At 36.4% G+C, this 20,841-nt stretch overlaps 1 protein-coding gene across 3 annotated transcripts in view; it reads left to right on the top strand.

Moving 5' to 3' along the window:
• The window catches only part of CHD9 (chromodomain helicase DNA binding protein 9), a 106,132-nt gene extending 85,551 nt beyond the window's left edge, over nt 1-20,581 (top strand). The window contains exons 26-42 of one of the 3 annotated variants that reach the window (XM_068411490.1): nt 628-717; nt 1,757-1,860; nt 1,987-2,104; nt 2,779-2,836; nt 3,148-3,190; nt 3,342-3,561; nt 3,693-3,895; nt 4,146-5,054; nt 7,201-7,364; nt 8,902-8,953; nt 9,086-9,174; nt 9,984-10,152; nt 11,206-11,345; nt 11,855-12,076; nt 12,791-12,919; nt 14,957-15,061; nt 17,186-20,581. In XM_068411490.1, coding sequence (XP_068267591.1) covers nt 628-717; nt 1,757-1,860; nt 1,987-2,104; nt 2,779-2,836; nt 3,148-3,190; nt 3,342-3,561; nt 3,693-3,895; nt 4,146-5,054; nt 7,201-7,364; nt 8,902-8,953; nt 9,086-9,174; nt 9,984-10,152; nt 11,206-11,345; nt 11,855-12,076; nt 12,791-12,919; nt 14,957-15,061; nt 17,186-18,049 — 3,679 coding nt within the window. In that variant the 3' untranslated portion in view covers nt 18,050-20,581. Of the gene's footprint in view, nt 1-627; nt 718-1,756; nt 1,861-1,986; nt 2,105-2,778; nt 2,837-3,147; nt 3,191-3,341; nt 3,562-3,692; nt 3,896-4,145; nt 5,055-7,200; nt 7,365-8,901; nt 9,175-9,983; nt 10,153-11,205; nt 11,346-11,854; nt 12,077-12,790; nt 12,920-14,956; nt 15,062-17,185 lie in introns of all 3 variants that reach the window. The other 2 variants (XM_068411489.1, XM_068411487.1) reach the window with 2 other exon arrangements.
• The last annotated feature ends 260 nt before the right edge of the window (nt 20,582-20,841 follow it).

Below are 20,841 nucleotides of genomic sequence, written 5' to 3'. Positions count from 1 at the left end.
AAAGTCATTGCCCCTCTATCTTACATGCTGTTTATTTGGCATGTCTTCTAGGCTTCTGAGATTCTGAGCTACTACCTTGTTGAAAGCTTATTCATAGCCATGAATGAGCTTGGTTTAGACAAATCATTTTTTTTGTAGCAAAATCTGTCACAGACTGCTTGAAAACTTCATACAGCTGTAGTCGAGAATTGAGATAATGCATGGAGAAGCCACCAGGGTCATACACCAAATTCTAAGTGAAGAGGAGTGAAAAGGTGATGGGAAAGATGTTCATTGTCAGCCCACTAGATTCCTTCTAAGGGAATCTTCTAAGCAGGAACCGGGAAATAGCAGTTTGTTCTTAGCAGTATTTTATGAAGCAAGTGAGTGGTCTGCTGGGCCCTGGTCTTTGTCTAGGATTTGAAAGAGTTTTTGCAATGAAATGATTTGTAAAAGTGATGGCAATAAAAAGTGTTAGGTGACCTGAATTGGAGGTTATCTCCTATTATAACTGAAGGAAGTGTGTTTTAGGAAAACGACTTGAAAGATTTGTGATATTACAAAAGACAAAACAAAACCAAACCACCAACAACTATTGAAAGCTTTTAGAGTGCTGATATTTGTTATTTCTTTTTTTCTTTGTTTTAGGGTCTTGCTTCGAGTAAGAATGCTGTATTACTTAAAACAAGAAGTCATTGGTAATGAATTCCAAAAGGTGTTTGATGGAATTGATGCCAGGTGAACTATAGAGAGGTTTTTTGCTTGTTTATTTTAAATGTAAACTATCAAATGAAGATTCAGAAATTCTTCCTAGACCTAAATAAGAAATGTTAAAAACAAATACTTGTATCCTTAGGCTGTGAGAAAAACATTTTTGCTTACTCTTAGTTTACTAAACACTTCGTATTGACTTGACATGAGGAAGTCCCGATTCCTATTTATGAGTCTAGCTATATAAAGTAAAATTATTTAAGTCAAATAAGACTGAACAAGTGAGTGAAAGATAGAATTACATACTTCACATTTTAATTGGTGGGTTTTTTCCTGCCTCTTTGGTTGTGTGCTGCATATTCTGTTGATTCATTATTTTTTTTTTAATGGGAGTATTGCCATTTGGAAATTCTTGAACTCACTGCTACAAGAGCTTGCGGTGGATAGAAAGTTTTAGTTTGGTCCAGAAAGCTGCTATAAACATTTGTGGAATAACAGTCCATCTTGTGCTATTAAACACAAAAGCAGCTAATCCTTGGTTTACTAAGTTTTGTAAGCACGAACTGGTAGGAGTTGGCAGAGCTTACTGAGAGAGGAAGAATATTGTATACTGGTTCTGCTTTCATATTCTTTCCCATTACTGCTGTCTGTCAAATACAAAATACCAAACTGTCTGGGTGTCTTGTATTGCTGTTTTTAGGGTCTCGTTGAATGCAGAGGTAAAAAATTGTATCCCTCAATTATCAAAATTATTCCTAATGATAAATTAACATTGTATTATGTGGCTTATGTAGCTCTTAGTAGCATAACCATCCACTTATTAACTGTTACTTGCAACTAAATACCAAAGTGTATTAAAAAATTAAATACTTCAATCCTAGGACACTTTACAACCTTCAGAATAACCTTTGAATTAGTTTATTGGACATAGCATGTTGTATATGTGTGTTTGAAGAGAGAAGTTAAAAAATCCCACATAAAGTATAAATGTACAAAGAGAAAATAGAAATGCATTTCTTCCTCTGAATGTTATTGATGTTGGTGTGCTGTTGGTGATTCTTCTTAGTGAAATTGATGTTTGGGTCCCTGAGCCAGATCACTCTGAAGTTCCTGCTGAGTGGTGGGATGCAGATGCAGATAAATCCCTTCTAATTGGAGTTTTTAAACATGGTGAGTAATGTGGATGATTATGTATGTACTTCCCTGCTCCTCAACGTAAACACCCCACACTCAGGTTTTTCTTGTAGCTTAGTCTGAAAGTCGAATTTGTGCCACTTTTATTTTTTTCCTTTATAGGTTATGAAAAATACAACACTATCAGAGCAGACCCAGCGCTGTGCTTCTTGGAAAGGGTTGGCAAGCCAGATGAAAAAGCAGTTGCTGCTGAACAGAGAGCAAATGATTATATGGATGGGTATGAGCGCTTAAAAGTGGGCATGAATGTTTTGGGGCCTTAGAGTAAATGAGACTGAATTTGTATGTTGTGCTTTATTCTCTTCTTAATTGGTTTTATACTAGTTTGATGTCACTGTTGTGAAGAATACTACTTTGATTTTACTTCTAGACAGTGAAAAAAGAGTTAGGAACAATGTAACAGAACCACTGAAGTTTGGAATCTCACCGTTAAAGGGAAAATGCAGCAACTTGTTAACAAGGACTCTACCTTGTGTTGCGGTGTGAGAAATATTACTTAGACACTGAAGTGCAAAATCCTTCAGAGGTAGAGTACTACAGATCTGTTTAACTTGATTTCAGGTCAGTCAGCTTGGTGTGTTAGTCTTGTGTAGCTAACCAGTGACCCTGGTAGCTGAATTTTAGTATCACTGATAACTGCTGAAAGGAACAACTGCTTTTATTCATCAGTGAGGTTTTAGCAGCTGTGGTTATGAAGAACATCTTGGAATGAGATAGTGAATTGGGGGCGCAGGATTCAAGCCAAAGCTGAAATGAAATATTTTCCCTGTTTCAAATAGAAAATTAAATAGAGTATATCTAACTAAATGTAACAGAGTTTTGCTTAATTGAAAAGAATGTAAGGACTTCTAAAATATTACTAAGATGGGTTCTTTTGTGTTGAAATTTTAACAGGGATGTAGAAGATCCAGAATATAAACCAGCACCAGCAATGTTTAAAGATGACGTAGAGGTATAGTAGGCACCTATTAATAGCTCCTTTTAACAGACTTAGAATGTATACTTCCACCTTTTCATTGAGCAAATTATTACATCTTTCTATCTTTCTCTAAATTGACAGAACTTTTTCTGTGTGTTGCAGTTGTGTGGGCAGAGGGGAATGGGAGGGAATTGTATAATTCTGTTGTATGCTCTGTTAGCCATTTGTCAAAAATATATGTTACTCTTGTCATATTCATAAATTGTCTGCAAGATGTAAGTTTAACCTAAATCTCTGGAGAGGGATACATTTTTAATTTTGCTTCTATTTTTGTTTTTCTGTAGGATGACGTTTCATCCCCAGGTGATCTAGTAATAGCAGATGGAGGTAAATATATAAAACTTCAAGTCTGAGCCCTATTTTGAATTAATTCTCCTAACTCTTAGCTAAAGAGTGTATTTAGATTGCCTAGTGTAGAACCACAGGCGCCAGCAATTATTAACTTCTTTATTTTTCCTGTGACTTTGTTGTAATATAGATGGACAAATGATGGAAGGAGACAAAATCTATTGGCCCACTCAGTCTGCCTTAACAACACGTCTCCGCCGCCTAATAACAGCTTATCAACGAACAAGTAAAAATAGGCAGGCCCAGCAGATCCAGCCAGCGTTCTCAGTACAAACTAGTATGATGCAGCCTCCATATGAAGAAGCTGCTCTAAATCCAAAGATGGCTGCTAAGATTGAAAGACAGCAAAGGTATGTGCAGCATGCAAATATGCATTTTTAATACATCCTTATATAAAACATATTGAAGAAATAATAATTGCTAACTGCGTGAAATAGTGAAGAGAACGGCAGAATTTCCAATTTTTTTCTTGCTGCTCAAGGTGGACAAGAAGAGAAGAAGCTGACTTTTACAGAGTTGTGTCCACATTTGGAGTGGTGTTTGACCCTGAAAGGGGACGATTTGACTGGACCAAATTTAGAGCAATGGCTCGACTACATAAGAAAACTGATGAGAGCTTAGAGAAGTACTTGTATGCATTTATGTCAATGTGCAGGAGAGTCTGTCGTCTCCCGTCAAAGGAAGGTGGGTGTGTATATTTTTTTACTTTGTTTTATCGTAAATTTCTGTTGCCAGTGTGTATATTGAAAAAGGTTTTTCTTTCATGTGCTTAAAAATAAAAATGGGGGAGAAGAAAACAAGGAAAGATGTTAAGTGAAATTGAAAGCTTGTAACAGGGAGACATATATTAACTGATTAAAACCATCTACTTCTGGTATTGATTTGCAGTGGAGTTTTTTTGCTAGATTCTCATCTTTGTTTTGTTTTAATACAGAACTCGTAGACCCAAACATTTTTATCCAACCAATTACAGAGGAGCGTGCTTCTCGGACTTTGTATCGCATTGAACTCCTAAGGAAAGTGCGAGAACAGGCTCTTAGAAACCCACAGTTGTTTGAACGACTAAAACTATGCCAGCCAAACCCAGACTTACCTGTCTGGTGGGAGTGTGGGACTCATGACAGGGATTTACTTATTGGAGCTGCTAAACATGGAGTTAGCAGGACAGACTATCATATTCTTCGTGATCCTGAACTCTCATTTATGTCTGCCCAGAGAAACTATAATCAAAATAAAGTAGCACTCTCGAGGACTTCTACTCCACTCTTGCATCAGTACCAGATGGCATTATCTGCTTCTCCTCTTACACCTCAGTCAAGATTGTCAGATGCTAAAGTGAATGCTTTTGAGGACACAAAAGCTAAAAATGAAAGTCTGAAAGAGGACCTTCAGTCTTCTGAAGAGGAATCTATGTCTACAGAGGAGGCACAGACAATAATGAAATCTGAACCTTTGAGTCCAAAAAATGGCACACCAATACAAAACACAGACCACAAACCTACCATGAAGACTGAAACAGACAGGCGCATGGTGGCAGCAAGGACAGAGCCTCTAACTCCAAACCCAGCTTCCAAGAAACAGAGAGTCAGCAAAAGGGGATCTGACTCTAGCTCTGACTCAGACTCTGACTCAGATAGATCATCCTGTTCTTCCAGGTCATCTTCTTCATCCTCTTCGTCTTCCTCGTCTTGTTCACACTCTCGATCGGGCTCTAGTTCTTCATCATCTTCATCTTGTTCTTCAGCATCTTCATCCTCATCCTCTTCATCCTCATCGTCGTCGTCGTCATCGTCGTCATCATCTGAAGAGAGTGATAGTGATGAAGAGGAGGCACAAAAACGTGGTATGTGTGTAGCAGTATTTCTGCAGTATAACTCTTAAACTGAACGAGTTTATTGTTAATGGAAAAATGTCTAAAAAACGATGTTAAATCTTGCAAAAGTGAACTTAAATAAACATATTTGCTTGATTCTTCAAGTGAGTTGTAAGAATTTCAGGGTTACAGCATTTTCTTTACTTCATATCAGCGCCTTGGATGAGGTAGTCAGGATTTGTTGACTGATTGCCTAAGGAAGCCTACTGTGCATGTGGTTCACATGTGGGAGGAGAGTTGAATGGCTAATGTTTTCTGGGAATATATTGTGTGTGTGTGTGTGTTCCCTGCTACTGTTTCTTTTTCTTCCTAAATATGAACATTCTTTTTGTTTCCCTGTTTGTTTTCTCACCCGTACTCACCTGTCTTTGTAGCTTGCTCATTGTGCTTTCATGAAATCTGCGAGCTTCCTTCTGTCCAACCTATAGAGTAATGTAAGCTGCTTTTTTCTTGTAAACAGCAGGGGGCCAAGCAGTGTACTTGTACTGGACATTTTCAAACACTTAAAAATATGTACCTGCTTAGAAAAGACAGGCGATTGTAGAGCACAGGACCAAATAACACAGAGGTGCTTTTTGAAGCTTCAAAGTAGAAGCAAAAAGCTCTGATCAGTGATTTAAATTTTTTAATAAACCAACTGATCTTTATTTAATACATTCCTTATTTTGATACTATCAAGTGTCCTTTACTCTTGCCCCATTGAAACTCAGAATGTGAAAAGATTTCCCTCCTGTATGATAACAAACTGTAATAGAAAAAGGAAGAGGATGAAGTTAGGCAGTGGGATTACAGCATAAGTAAATAAGCTATTTTTTTTTCTGATGCCTCAGGGAAAAAGGCATTATGTTAATCAGATGGACTGTCTTGTCTGTGGAAATGACAAATGGAAACCATAGGGTTAATTTACTGGGAAAATGATTACTGGGCAAGTAAAATGATTAAGATGCTGCTGCCTGTAGCAGTGGAAGGACATTTTCAGAGGAAACAGTTGTATGCAAACATGAAAACAGTGAGAGAAAAGGAATGCTTATTTGACATAAATATTTAGATCTAGATAGTGGATACTACAACATGTGCTGCAAGTCCAAATATTAGGCTTGCATTCTGCCAGCTCAGTCTGTTAGGCAAGTAATTGTGCCATCCTCGTATTGCGAAACCTCGTAAATCAGTCAGCCTTTCTTTTTGTGGCTATTTTGCTGTAAGTTGGTGTTGAAAAGATTGGTAAATGCAGGAAAATTCTGTTAACTTCATCTACATTTTAATTTTAAGCCCAGGTTTTACTTCATATATTATACAGTACTCATGGACCTTTGGCATACTTTTCACATTTGAAACATCTTTTAAAGGAGAGCTAAATCATACCAGATAACTCGGTACATAGCTATTGTTAAGGACAAATTTGAGTTCTGTAGAATTCGTCACTCAGTACTCTTACTCGTTGTGCTGATGGAGTATTTACGTTTTCAGGCAGCACCTTTTTTTTTTTTTTTCTTTTAGTTTCAGACTGTTTCCCCATGTCATAGTGACACGTACATTGTTGTCTGGATGGAGGCAACAGTAAAATAATAATGAGGAGAGAAGTATAAAGAAGTCAGAGAACACACTGGAAAGATACTAGGAAAAAATCCTCTGTGGTTAAAATTTAAAAAATTAAATGACACAGACACATGTATTCAAGACATGAAACATCCAGCATTCTATCCAGTAGATTAAATGGGGTGTTTCTTTAAAGTAGTATCCCAATAGATTTGCCATGTTTTGCTGATAGACACCTTTCGTTTCAGTTCAATTCTATATTTTAGTGCGTGTTGGCTTACAAAGGAAATATGTGAAAATAAGGACTGTCTATCAGATTTCTCTGAAGCGTGTCTGTTTTCAGATAGGTGAATGTTTGACATATTAAGCTCTTGAAATATTAACAGGAATATGTGTGGGATTTACAAGCCTAGAAAAGGATCAGCAGTCATCCTGAAAAACCTGACAGATTAATTCTTCAGTTTAACTTCGTGTTCGGACTTTCTCTGAATATTGTTCTGTGTGTTTTGTTCACCTGAACCTGTTAGAATGAGTGTTCAACTTCTTTACGATATCAAATGATATTAGTGGTTTTATTTAGCAGAAGGAACCCCGCATATAAAAGCATATGATGAAGAGAGTGTAGCCTCTCTGAGTACAACACAAGATGAGACGCAAGACAGTTTCCAGATGAACAATGGGACACCAAATTCCAGTTATCTCCTACAAGGTGGATACATGTTGGCTGCATCCTACTGGCCAAAGGCAAGTTTATAATACCACTTTGAAAACCAAAGTTGTAGGGGAAGGTAGGCTATGACATAAGTATTCAATTAAATATGTTAAAACCATACCACTGAGTTGTGGGGAGGTCTTGGGAAAAAACCCAGAATTTTGTTCATGGTAGATGATGTATAATATATAAAATGCTTCGTCATAATTTTACTATCAGTTATATAGCTATATCTGTAAAAGAGAGAACACTCAGGAAAAAAAACTTTAAAGGAAGCATATTTAAGATGATGATGGAAAAATTTATCAGGTATTTGGATGATCTTAAGTCAATTAGATGAACTGTTTAGAGTAGTCCAAAAGAATGTAAAAAAATGAAACTTTTGTAAGTGTAGGAAAGCCCATGGGGTGTTAACTTTTGTGACAGATTTTTTTGATGCTTATATTTTTCAATAGTTCTAAAGAACTTTTAGCATGTTTTAGCATGTTTAGTGTGTTGCTAGGCATATGTTATATAAAAAAAATACACTGGCTTTTTAATAAAAAACAACTTCAAAATCTCTTTCTGTGGAACAGGCAGGAGTTGCAAATCAGCTTGAAAATTCAGAGCCAGATCACAGGCTCGTAATGAAGGAAAAGTTTCAAGGTCAGGAAGTTGAGGAAAGTCTGAAAAGGAGGACAATGCAGGAGACAAAAAGGGTGATGAAACAGGGAAAATAGATGTAGGATCTGAACTTTCAGAAGCTTTTAGTTCCTGTTATGTTTGCTCCTGGAAGACGCATTTAAATCTAAATACTACTTTTCATGATTTTTGAATGTTCATTTTGAGAAGGGGAGCAGAACTTTCATGTCACAGGTGCTTGGCAGATTGTGAAAAATTACATGCAGAGTGTACAAAGTCAGACTTTTAACTTGGCTTTTAACTCTTGAACTTGGCAAAAAACCGTTTGCTTACAGAACAGGTAATTTTAGTGTTCACATTTTTTATTTACAAATAACTGCACTCAGAATATCAGAAAAGTTGGTGTTTTCTAAAGTCTTACATGTACTTAACTGAGTTTATTGGGACTTGAGATCTATGTATTATGCAGGTGAGTGAAGACAAATCTGTGTTTGGTGTCTTAAGAATGTGAACGAAGAATAATATGGTTTCAAAAGCTAAAATGAGATGTGAATAAAAGTCTGTAGATTTAGTTCTATAAATGCTATTTGCTAGATAGGTTATGGTGCTGCCCACAGGTTTGGACCCTGTTACCAGCAAGTCGAAGCCAGACCCACAAATACTGCTTTGGTAGTTACCTTATCTTTCCTTTAAAAATCAGCAAGATAATGTGTTTCAAGCATTTGGAGGCCCCAGACCCTGTATAGATGAGATTGCATATTTGTTCACAGGTGGTGAAATGAAGTACAGAGGTGGCTTCCACAAAGTTTTACAGGGAATCTGTACAAATCCAAGAACTTAGAAATCTTTTAGGTCCAAGTCCAGTGATTAACAATTTTGTCATTTCTCTTCTTTTTACAATTATAAGATAAGCATTACTCTTACAAAAATGTTTTCTTTGTTTTTTAGGATCGAGTTATGATTAATCGACTTGATAGTATTTGTCAAACAGTGTTGAAAGGTAAATGGCCTTCAGCAAGAAGGAGCTATGACAGCAGTACGGTGGCTTCTTTCTACACAACCAAGCTTCTGGATAGCCCAGGTGCAGCTGCAGATTACAGTGAGCCCAGCATACCAACACCCCCTCTTGCAGGTGTTAAAGAAGAATACGATCAATCACCACAGATGTCAAAGGTGAAGAAGCATGTACGAGAAAAGGAGTTTACAGTGAAAATCAATGACGTATGTTTATTTTTATTGCCCTAGGACCTGATTGCGATTGCGGTGTGCGGCATGCTTTACCTGCAAGTGGCTGCCTGCTCTCACTCTCACTTCCTTCACACGCTTGTTTGTGGGTATTTGGGTCTGCTGCTTCTGGGCATTGAGCATTTGGTTTGGGGGTTTGGTTTTTTTTTTGAGGGGGGGTGTTTGTTCTTTTTTTTTTTTTAATTCGCATAAGCCACTGGAAGGAATAATTGTTATTTCTCTATCTGAATTGAAATTTTGCCATTCTGGTGCTTCCTCAGACAGCCTGTTTTATGGTGTTTTTAAGAAATTTAGTTAGTATTTCTGTTGTTCGGCTTTTTTTGAACATTTCAGCATGTCCTGTCCAGCAAGCACTTTATTTCATCATCTTTTGGAGGGTTACAGGTAAATTTCCCAGTTTAAATGAAGGCTAGAAGCTTCAAACATTTTTCTTATCTCTAGTTTGAGACCTGTTGGTAGCACATAAAAACATATGAAAATTTCCTCTTGTAATTGGACTTGGTGTGCAATTAGGACTAGATTAGGGAGCTAGACAGCTGTTCAGTGTCTGGATTTTTCAGTTAACATGGTAGATAATCTAAAATATATATTCATAGAAGCAATTCCATGAAATTTCTGTTCAGATTCTTTTACATGGAAGAGAAGCAAGACTTGTTTTAAGGTCTAATACAATGTTTTCATTCTTCCTCAACTCTTCCGGAGCAACTGTCTGTGAGAATCCTGATTATGAAGTAGTCATTTCTGCTTCAGAAGAGACTCTTCTAACCCTGGGATTTATTTAACAGGAAGGTGGTTTGAAATTGACTTTTCAGAAGCAGGGACTGTCTCAGAAAAGGCCATTTGAAAGTGAGGAATGTGTGTTGGGGCAGCATCAATACCTGGCTCGGCTACGTGAACTCCAGAATGCTTCAGAAACCAGCCTTGTCAACTTCCCAAAATCAGTTCCCGAATCAGGTACATAAAATGTCAGAGGGCATAAGAGTTAGTAATAAATCCTATCATCTGGGTTCTTCCGTTGATCTCCATGTATAGGCAGTGAAGAGAGCTGTTTGCAATGTTGTTTGTTCTAAGTTGCAGTCTGGAGGAATTCTCTTCAGTGTGTTTAGGGAAAGTGGGCACCTAAGTTGAGGCATGAGGTTGAACCACATGAATACTCTCTCACAGTCTCAGTTACTGTAACGTTCATTTATGAGAATGATTATACATTATAAACACCCCCACAAGATTTTAATAATTATGAAGTGCATCGCTCTACACTGACAGTTTAAATCGGAACTTGTTGCAGCTAGTTTGTAAGTAAAGATTAAGAGTTACAGATTTATGCCTGTGTTAATTTGCACTCTTCATATTCTTTCCTGTTTCTTATGTAAAGAAACAGTGGAGGGACAATACTCTAGAACCAATTTTTTGGATTACAGCTGAAAACTTAGAGCTTATTTTCATAAAAAATAACAGGAGGTGTACACTGACAAATGAAAATGAGCCTAAAGCAAGCGGTTAAGATTTGGAATAAAATATTTGAAATTATTAGAATTGGGTGCTTGGTTTAGGCCAGCTTCTGGTTAAATGACTGTAATTCATTGAGATTACATATATACACAGATGAGAACATTTCTTCTAAAAAAATACTACTCTTCCCTTGCATTTTGTAGTTTCTCATTCTTTTGCAATGTACCATTAAGGGTTTGTTACAAACATTTATTTAGGGATGTCTGCCTCTGAGTGTGTGTGATGTCAGCAGCTTTTAACAGCTCTCCTGCCTGTACAGATTTTATTTGGAGGGGGTAGAGGGCAGCAATAGGAAACTTTCATAGTAGAGTGGCTTTTCAGAGCTTGATATTAAATGTTTTAAACAGTCATAAAACAATAGGCAATTTCTGTTAGATATTACTTGTAGAAATTATATGCACTTGCACTGTTTCAAGTAATTTCCTTATTTTTATTCAGATGTTTCTTGTTATAAACAGCTCAAGCATCTGACACTAATTTTATTGCATCATTAATTAGGTACTTCCAGTCACTTAACAGCCAGTGCCAATGGAGTCATAGCTGACAGTCAGCCTGTAGTCAAAAAGAGAAGAGGGAGAAGGAAGAATGTTGAGGGAGTTGATGTCCTCTTTATAAATAGAAATAAACAGCCTAATCATGTAAGTATACTTGATTTTGAATCCAAAAATAAGGTCCAAATTACTGTTAATCCCTTAACTGAGCATAACCAGCTGTCAACATACAAGAAAAACTTTTACTCAAAACTGTTGGGTTGGCTTTTTTCTAAAATTGTTCACTGACAGTTTGTGACTACACAAATGAGAACTGGTAGAGTTTTACTAAATATTAGATATATTCAATATTGATAACTATTTTTTAAAAGTAAGTTTAATTCTAGTTTTGATGAACTGTAACTAACAGTGTATTAATAAAAGCTATACTTGACCTAGCCACACTTTCTGACATCCTTTCCTGTAACATCTGTTACAGGATCTGATTGTACAGTGACTTAAAGGGAGCTATCTTTATGGGATGAGTCATCTCACTGAGTCCTTGAGTGTGTGCATAATGATCCACAGGACTCTGGCCTTCATTGTATCATACATGAAATACTTGTGATGGTTTGTTTTCTGCGGAGAGCTTAGTCAAATGTTTTGAATTTCTCCAGGTTAATCCAGGTATTAACTCCTGTCAAGTTGCTGCAGGAATAAACCCAGCACTCACTTACACGCAGTCCCAAGGCATTCTTGATTCAGAGAGTCCCGTTCCTGTAATTAACCTAAAAGATGGAACAAGGCTTGCAGGTGATGATGCCCCAAAAAGAAAAGATTTAGAAAGGTGGCTTAAAGAACACCCTGGATATGTTGAAGATTCAGGAGCTTGTATTCCTGTGAGTATCCCTTTCAGCTCTGTTTTAGTTAAATAGTAGAACATTTCTCATAAAATGTATTTGAATTTGTATTCTATGTTACAAAATACTAAAAAAGCAATATTAAACAAAGACATTTGATCTTTGTCTGATTTCACCTAGGATTAAAAAAAAAGTGTAAGATAAGAAAATCATATTACCATGATACTGATGATGGGAGCTGAAAAATGTGTAACAACATATTTAGTGGATTAAAGGATTTTTTAGAGGATTAAAGACTTCACTGTGGGATGTATCTCATACCTACGTTACAGTGCTGTTAGTGATGTTTGTGTGGGAATGATGTTCTCATTTTGACTCTGAATTTGAGATTTGTTAATGTTGAACAGAATGTAAGAAAATCATATTTATGACATCTGGAATAACAACCTTATTTCTCTGTAAAGATGTTATAGTACAAAATAGTAGTAAAGGTCCTGACAGTTAAAGCACTATTGAAAACTGAAAAATTATTAAGACTAAGCAATGATAGAAGCATCAGAGAGAGGATTTAGTGCTGTCTGCTGGGCTGCTTATCATGTGATTGTGATTAGTAAACTAGTATTGTTACTAAAATATTTCTGAAATTGCAGATTACTTCAAATGAATGCCTGATTCGAGAATGCATAGATATCTTACCATTCTTAAAACGCTTATATCAGAAAGATAATTGGCTTTTCAATTCCTTTATAACAGAGGATGCAGCTGCATGATGGGAGGCCCAAACAAAAAAGACACCGTTGTCGAAACCCTAATAAACTGGATGTTAATAGTTTGACTGGTGAAGAACGTGTTCAGCTTATAAATAGAAGAAATGCAAGAAAGGTATTCTTATTTCAGTTCCCATTCTGATGTTGCACGGAATGAAAAGTTACCTGAAATGAAGAACTCTAATATTACACTTGCTAAAATACTGTGTACAAAGGAAAGGTTTTTGTTTTAAGGCTTTGACATAGAGCAAGAAAGTCAGTGACAATCTTTTAGTAAACGTTTTGCAACTATGAAAATATGTAAGATATGGCTAGAAACTTACCCTGTGGTTTATGTTCAGATAGACTTGAACACTATGTTGCAATATGTGTGCCATTGACTAATACAGGGGCATGGCCACTGAAATATATGTGGTTCTGATCAAAGTAGCAGCATTCTCAATTCTAAATTTTGTGTGCATCTTCTCGTTACTACTTTTGACACGATTAAAATTACATTGGTAGTGCATTCTGCATAGAAACTTGTCCATTAGAATTGCTTAGATCCTGTGTACTGGATTATTTTGCTTTTTTCTTTTTTCAGTTATCGCTGGCATTTGACCTATATGGTTCACCAGTGTGTATCTGTTGTAAATCATATTGCTAGGTTAAACAGTGGTGTGGCAGGGGAGCAAATGTGGAAGGGGGATTCTTGTATAAAATCCCATCAGAGGAAGATGGGAGACCAGGTGTTGAATTCAAGTTTTTGGACAGGTGATCAAAGTCTGGGAAAGGCATAATGCATTTGAATAGGCTTTGGGGAAGGCTAATTTGAGGTAATATTCAAGAAAAGCATGCAAAACATTACTGTTATTTATTGAACAGATTTGGACAGATGTGTGGGTTGGTGTCTTTGAATGTCAATGTAGTACCAGAGCAGCAGTCCAGTGGGAGTCTTTGAGGTATTGTGTCAATGTATGGAGCATTTTCTCTGATACTGCTAGCTTTTCTTTTTGTTAGAGAGCAGTTGCAAGGAAAGCAGGAAATTTTTTTATGCAGCTGTAGTAAGGTCAGAAGCTTTTTGTATCTGTAGAGGAGAGTGAGGCAGAATTTGAGAGTCTTTAATCTCTTCAGTGCATTGAGACAGCAGCTCTAAAGAAGAATCTGTATGGTTGCTAGTCTCTTGAAAAACAGACCCTTGGCTGCTCTGCAGTAAGCCGTGCCCTGAGGAATCTTTTCAAAGTTGATGATCAAGGAGTGAGAGATTTGATCTGTGCTTGCTGTAAAAGCCTGTGTTTTCATGATGGCTTTTCTCTCTAATAAATTTCCACACCCTGGTTGACACTCTGTTCTGTTACTTTGTTAGCCTCACTTTTCCCATTTATAATCTGTCCCCAACTTCTCTGCATCACCAAACTAATTTTGTCTCATTTTTTTAGTTCAGTTATACATTTAGTACCAAGGAGTGAGAGGACCAAAAGTAGCCTAGAAAATGTGGGTTTGAGTTGCAGTTTATAGAGAAAGTTGAGCAGAAACTGGAATTATTTTTCCTTTCTTCTTTCTGCCATTTCTTCCTTCTTTCTGTATCTGAATAATACCTCTGATTAATTTGAAAGCTTACTTATCTGCTTATATGATTTTATTAGGACATGCTGTCTAGCAATCTTAACTTTTCACAGGAAAAAAAAATACAAGAAATAATTTCACAAGAGAAGCAGAGCCCCTTAATGGAAGTATTTTCAGAAATTGACTGAGATGATAGAATAGGATTGATTTAGTGGATGAAGGAGAAGTTTAACAAGATTGTAGTTAAAATCTCCTTGGTAATACTTGGACCACTATTGTTCTCTGTTGATGTGATTGCTCTTACATTCATTGCATGTCTAAATAAACTCTGATATTAAACTTCAGTAGGAATGTCAAATATTGAAGTAGCAAAATATGAGTTTAATAGATGAGTTTGAGTTTAGTAGATTTAGAACAAATCAAGAGTCTCTCACATATGCTACCAGGAATGAGTCAAAAGCTGTATCATACTCATTTATAATTTAAAGTGAGACTTTATTTGTATTGTTTTATATAAAAGGCAAAAATGAAACAGTGTCAGGTATGAATGTTGCCCTTTTCTTATCAAGTGTGAAGTATTTCCTGACTTCTATCTTCTGCTTCTCAGGTGGGGGGTGCATTTGCTCCCCCTCTGAAGGATTTGTGCAGGTTCTTGAAAGAAAACCCAGAGTATGGAGTGGCTCCTGAATGGGGAGAAGTTGTAAAACAGTCTGTGAGTATTTGCAGAATAAGATAACCGTGACATGAAATGTATCTTAAAAACAAACAAGGCAAACAGGGGAAAAAAAAGGCATGCCAAAAGGCATGCTTTTCATTTCTGGTATTATATTAAATGCAGGATGTGAGTCAGTGTTAGCTTTTTTTTTTTTTTTTCCTGCCAGCTCAGTTCCCTAAACTGGTTTGCTGGCACAGCTGTGAGTAGGAGGAAGGGAGGGACAGTGGCTGGCAACCCCAAATTAGAGATTTGGTTGAAGGTGCTATAATACTGTGACTTTTTCATCTCATAAATGTAGCCTTGAACATTTTTAGGAAAGGTATTAGCCCACAGAATACTTTCTTGTTCTTAAAGTTACAGTTAGGAAGATGAATATAATTTTACATATTTATTTTACTTTTTAATTAATATACTTTCAGTGTTCACTTTTAAGAAATTACTATCCTCAATCAAAATGGAAATCAAGTGTTAATATAGCTATTTTCTACTACTTAGAATTTGTATTTTCTATTTCTTAGAGGTTTTGTTTTTAGCTAAAAACTAGTGTTGAGATTCCAGTGGAGGGAACGAGGTTGATGTATTAATATATTCTTAGGAGTAGGTCTACACTACAACTTCAGTGTTGCCCATGTATTCCTTCTGTATGGATTACCAACAAAGTTATTGATAAGAGTACTATATTCCCTGGTAGTCCTGAGCCAGCTTCTTACTAGAGGCAAGATGCATTCAGTGAGTTTGAGGTTTGGTTTTGTTTGAGGGTTGTACTTGGTTCAGTTTAAAAGAAGGAAGTTTTTCTATAGGCCTTTTCCACAGTTCCAACAAAACAGCACGTACTCATTTTCATTAGGGGAACTATTATATAGCTGGTTCTCTTTCCTTTTAAGTGTCATTGCTTCAAGTATGGTGTACTGTTCTGAGTTCATTCCCTGTTTGCCTTGAAGAAAAGGATGTATTTTGACTTCAAAAAGTTGTATTGTATAATAAAGAATGGTTTCTTGGTAACCCAGTTGCTCTTCCATTCCATGTGTGTAACAGAAGTGAAGATGGTTGTGTTGATGTTCTTTTGAAGTCTATTTCCTCACCTACTATAACTTGTCAGAAGTATATTATATTTTACTCCTACAGCCTCTGGTAAAGAAAGGACCAAGTTAGTTTTTTTTTCTAGGTCACTATCAACAGAACTTGTAATCTCTCTGTGATGTTCTAAATGGCAATCTCTCCAGTACCCTTGTGGCACATTTTGGTAGAAAAATAGGTAACTAGGAACAGGATTAGACTACAGTGAATAAAGCTATAAATAATAACAGAATTACTTGTAGAATTTAGTAGTGATCCACAGGACAGGAGAACAGAGTATCAGTTCTGAATTCCTCTAGTTGTATTAGGCTAGTTTAAATTAGAGAGATTTGCTGAAGAAAAAAAGGCTATTGTAGTATGGAGGTGAGTAATAGTTGATCTTATGATAGCCATTTTTAAGAGGAATTTTCAAGACAACACATTTCAAAGGGAATAATATTAGTGTCCATTGCAATTCTTTCTTCATGGTTAGGTAGGAGAGCTTACAGAGGTGAAGTAATACCGTGCAAGAAGTGCTCTGAATTTCATTTTAATTGAACTTGAGTCTTTACTGTTCATTCTTACGTTTATGGATGAGGTGAAATGTGAGGACGTTAAACAGACACTAGCAATAATAAAAAGGGCTCGGAGATTGTTGGTCTGTGTGCAATCACACATTTATATTTAACTCAAATTGAGTCATTTTTTAAATTAAACTGTCAAATGATTGATGTAAAGCAATGCTGGTTTAGATCTTAAATTGAGATTGCTCCTATGATTAGCTATATTTGGCTTGATCTGCAAACAAACCTCTAAGGATGAGTTAGCAGAGGGTCTGAGAAGATACCTATGTAGACCTCACTGTGGAAGTGGGCCTTTAGACATTTGAGATGTGATAGCGCAAAGTCACCACAAATTCCAGTGAGTTGTCTGGAGATCACGCTGCTGTGCTAACATACCAGAATAATCTTTGACAGTCGCTGTACGCTTGGGTCTTTTGTTTGCTTTTACTTTTCAATCTTTAAGCTCTCAAAATACTAAAAACACCCAATGTGTCTCTTGCAGGGATTTCTTCCAGAAGGTATGTTTGACCGTATTCTCACTGGACCTGTTGTGCGGGAAGAAGTAAGCCGGAGAGGAAGGCGCCCCAAAAGTGAGATTGCTAAAGCAACAGCAGCTGCAGCAGCTGCCACCGCTGCAAGCGTATCGGTTAACCCTCTGCTAGCTAACGGATTGCTTCCAGGAGTGGATCTGCCTAGTCTTCAGGCCTTACAACAAAACCTGCAAAACCTGCAGTCGCTGCAAGTAACAGCAGGATTAATGGGAATGCCAGCTGGCTTAACTACTGGAGGAGAAGCGAAGAACGTGGCTGCCATGTTCCCCATGCTGCTGTCAGGGATGGCTGGATTACCAAACTTGCTGGGCATGGGAGGACTTCTAACAAAGTCTACAGAATCTATTTCAGAGGAAAAAAAGGGAAGCGATTCAAAGGAGGCAGATATAAAGAAAGAAAGGACAGAAGACCAAAATACGGATACTGGTGGTGAAAACTCTGTTTCAAGTTCTCCTTCAACATCCTCTGCTGCTGCAGCTGCCAATCCTCTCTCTCTTAACCCATTACTTTTGTCCAACATACTTTACCCAGGGATGCTTCTCACTCCAGGCCTTAATCTTCATATCCCAGCTTTGTCTCAGTCTAATATTTTTGATGTACAGAACAGTGAAAGCAATGACAGAGGCTCAGCCAAGCCCACAGAAGAAAAGGAGGGAAATTCTAGGGTTAGAGATCAGGAAGACAAAGGAGGAACAGAGCCAAGCTCTCACAATGAAAACAGCACAGATGAGGGTTCAGAGAAAGCAGATGCTTCATCTGGATCTGATAGTACATCGTCTTCATCTGAGGATTCAGATTCTAGTGATGAAGACTGACCCCAGACTCTGCACTTAAATTATAAACTGATTTTGAATTTATTCTTTAATTATTTCATTGTAAATAACCCAGTGTTGAGTGCATCAATGATTTACTGACCGAACATTTCAGTATTTGTTTAGAAGTGCAAACTGCTTTCAGAGACGTTTTGCATGTAATATTTCTTGAAGTTCATAAGTTTCTGAACTTGTATGTACTATCAAATACACAATGGTGTAAAATTACAACAAAAGGCATTATAATTTTGTTGGGGGGTTAATTTTATGAAAATAATGCTCAAGTAAGAGCTGTATATTTAATATATTTGCAGTGAACACAGAATACTTTATGCATATTATTGATTTAATTTGAATATAGTTTTACAGCCTCCTTGACACTTATAATTTACAGATCAAAACTCAGCAATAATTTGGGCAGCTAATGAATGTCATGAAAGCTGTAGAATCTACATCACCATCCATTGCTTTAATTACATGAAAATGCTCTAGTGTTGTGATGCACTGCTGTTTCCAATTCAGGTACAAGTGTGTTTAAAAGAAGATAAATTTTTCCCAATCAGCCAATTAAACTGGCTACCTGTTACCTCAGCTGAGTTAGTTTAGGAAGTTTACATTGGTTTCTATTACTTGTTTTCAGGTTTTGTTTTGTTTTCTAACGACATCCTGTATCTCATGTTAAAATCTGAGTTATTTGAGATCTGACTGTTGGGGTTTTTTTCCCCCTTACAACTGTTCTCTTTGACAGCAGTAAGGGGAAAGTAAAGCAAAAACTGTCTTATCTCATGCTACTTGGCACCATGTAGATCTATTTAGTTTACACCTTGCAAAGTTTTGTGCTCCCTCTGCAGAATTAAAAGTCCCAAAATGAGTATTTTCCCCAAGGCTCAGAAGAGGCAAACTGTCAAAAGTGCCACTGAAAGACCTTTCAACACTGCATACTTCATGTAAAAATTGTTTGTTTGCTTTGTTTGTGTAGATTTCTATTTGTGTTTTATGTCATAAAACCTCCTGGAGTTACCAGTTAATAATGGTAAATAAAAGAATAGATAGTTTTGAACTCCTTTTGAGTTTAAACTTCTCTGCAGATTTAAATCTGACTAAATATTAAATCTTACCCAAAATCATTATTGGGATATCACTTCATAGATTATGCTGAGTTGCCCACTAAAGAAAAAGCACTTTGAATAGTAAGGCAGACAAATTATTCCTAGAAACCATAATAACAGGGCATAAGGCATCTGTTTAAGTCCAAATCCTTAGAACCCTTTACTATATAAAATCTGTCTGATATTTGATGTGTGATATGATTCCTCCTTCTTCTTAAGCTGCTATTACTCTGACACAGTCAAGGCCCAGATTCACATTTACAGAAGTTCTGAACTGACTGAGACTTCAGTTGACCTGTTACATCATTTGCGGTCCAAGAATAGGCAAGTGTTAAAGAGAAAATAGATACAGGTACTAGTAGAAGTCATTGAAAAAGCTTTACAAAGGGATAAATTTAAAAATAAAAAACAAAAACAAAAACTGTATATTTTGATATAGTTCTGTTGCTTGCTTGTACAGTTAAAACAACTGTGTTGTTTTTTATCAAGAACTTTACCAATGAAATATAAGTTTCTATGTGCAAAATAACTAGCCCCATGATTAGAAGCAGTATTACATGTAATTACACAATTATACAAGTACCATTTGGATTGTGCCGGTTACGTATTTTCCCAAATAGTATTCTGATTTGTGGCCCTTCATGCAGTGTCTTAGCAATAGTGAAAATTAAAAACTGCCAAGAGAAGGGGGTAGCAATTCTTCATCATAAAAAAAAAAAAAGTATTTCATATTTAATATTTTGCCCTTTGTAATATAGCACTTTTATTTAACGAGGATGCATCTATGAAATAGCCAAAGTTTTACAAACAGTTATTAAATTAGTTTGCTGATGGAGTATGTCAACAATACCATCACTTCCCACCCTCACCCCACAAAATAAATCCTAAATCTTGTGGCTAAAACCTAATTTATATCAGATTTATGAAATAAAGTATTTTCCTAATTATGGTCAAGTGAGTTTGGTTACCATTCTAATGATTCTTTCTATGTAATAAGGCAATTACAGTTTCAAGTAATGAAGGCTGGTGTAGACTTGAACATAATATATTGGGTTTATTTTTAATCAGTTTGAACCAGAAGGGGAAAAAATGTCCCACTATCAAGTAAACTATATGCAAATACGGTTGTATAAAGTTAAGGGTTATAAAGAAACCTCAGTAGAATTACACTAATACTGAAGTTAAAATTAAAAGGATATCCAAGGTGATGATAAAGTGTGTGTTGGTAGTTACTAAAAGAACCTTAGCTGTTATTGCCTTGTATTTCTATCCCTTGTTTCAGGCTTCATGATCCAAGTCTTAGTCCAGATTTTTTTTGGACATTTGCAATATTTGCCAGTTGTGTTCTGTGTAGTCTGAATTTGCTTTCTGTAGTTGAACAAGCGTCTTAAAAAGTCATTTGTAATTTATTGAATTACTTTCTATGATGTTCTATAGAGCAAATGGAAGTTTAATTATTTTTTATTAAACATATTCTTTGACTACCCATGATGTCGGCCTCAATATGTGAAAATAATGCTGTCTGTGTAAGGATTAAACATGTATCTTTCAGCAGCAAAAGTTAAGTTTCAACGGTAAGCCCTAAAACTGAAATTATTCTTAAGACCTTAAAACAAATTAAAAAAAAAAAAAAAAATTCAAGCCAAGGATGTAACACCCCCCCACCCACCCAAGACCATGCTTTAC

This window comes from Nyctibius grandis, chromosome 12 (assembly GCF_013368605.1).
Source record: "Nyctibius grandis isolate bNycGra1 chromosome 12, bNycGra1.pri, whole genome shotgun sequence".
NCBI classification, from domain to species: domain Eukaryota; kingdom Metazoa; phylum Chordata; class Aves; order Nyctibiiformes; family Nyctibiidae; genus Nyctibius; species Nyctibius grandis.
This window is presented reverse-complemented; position numbering and strand designations above follow the sequence as displayed.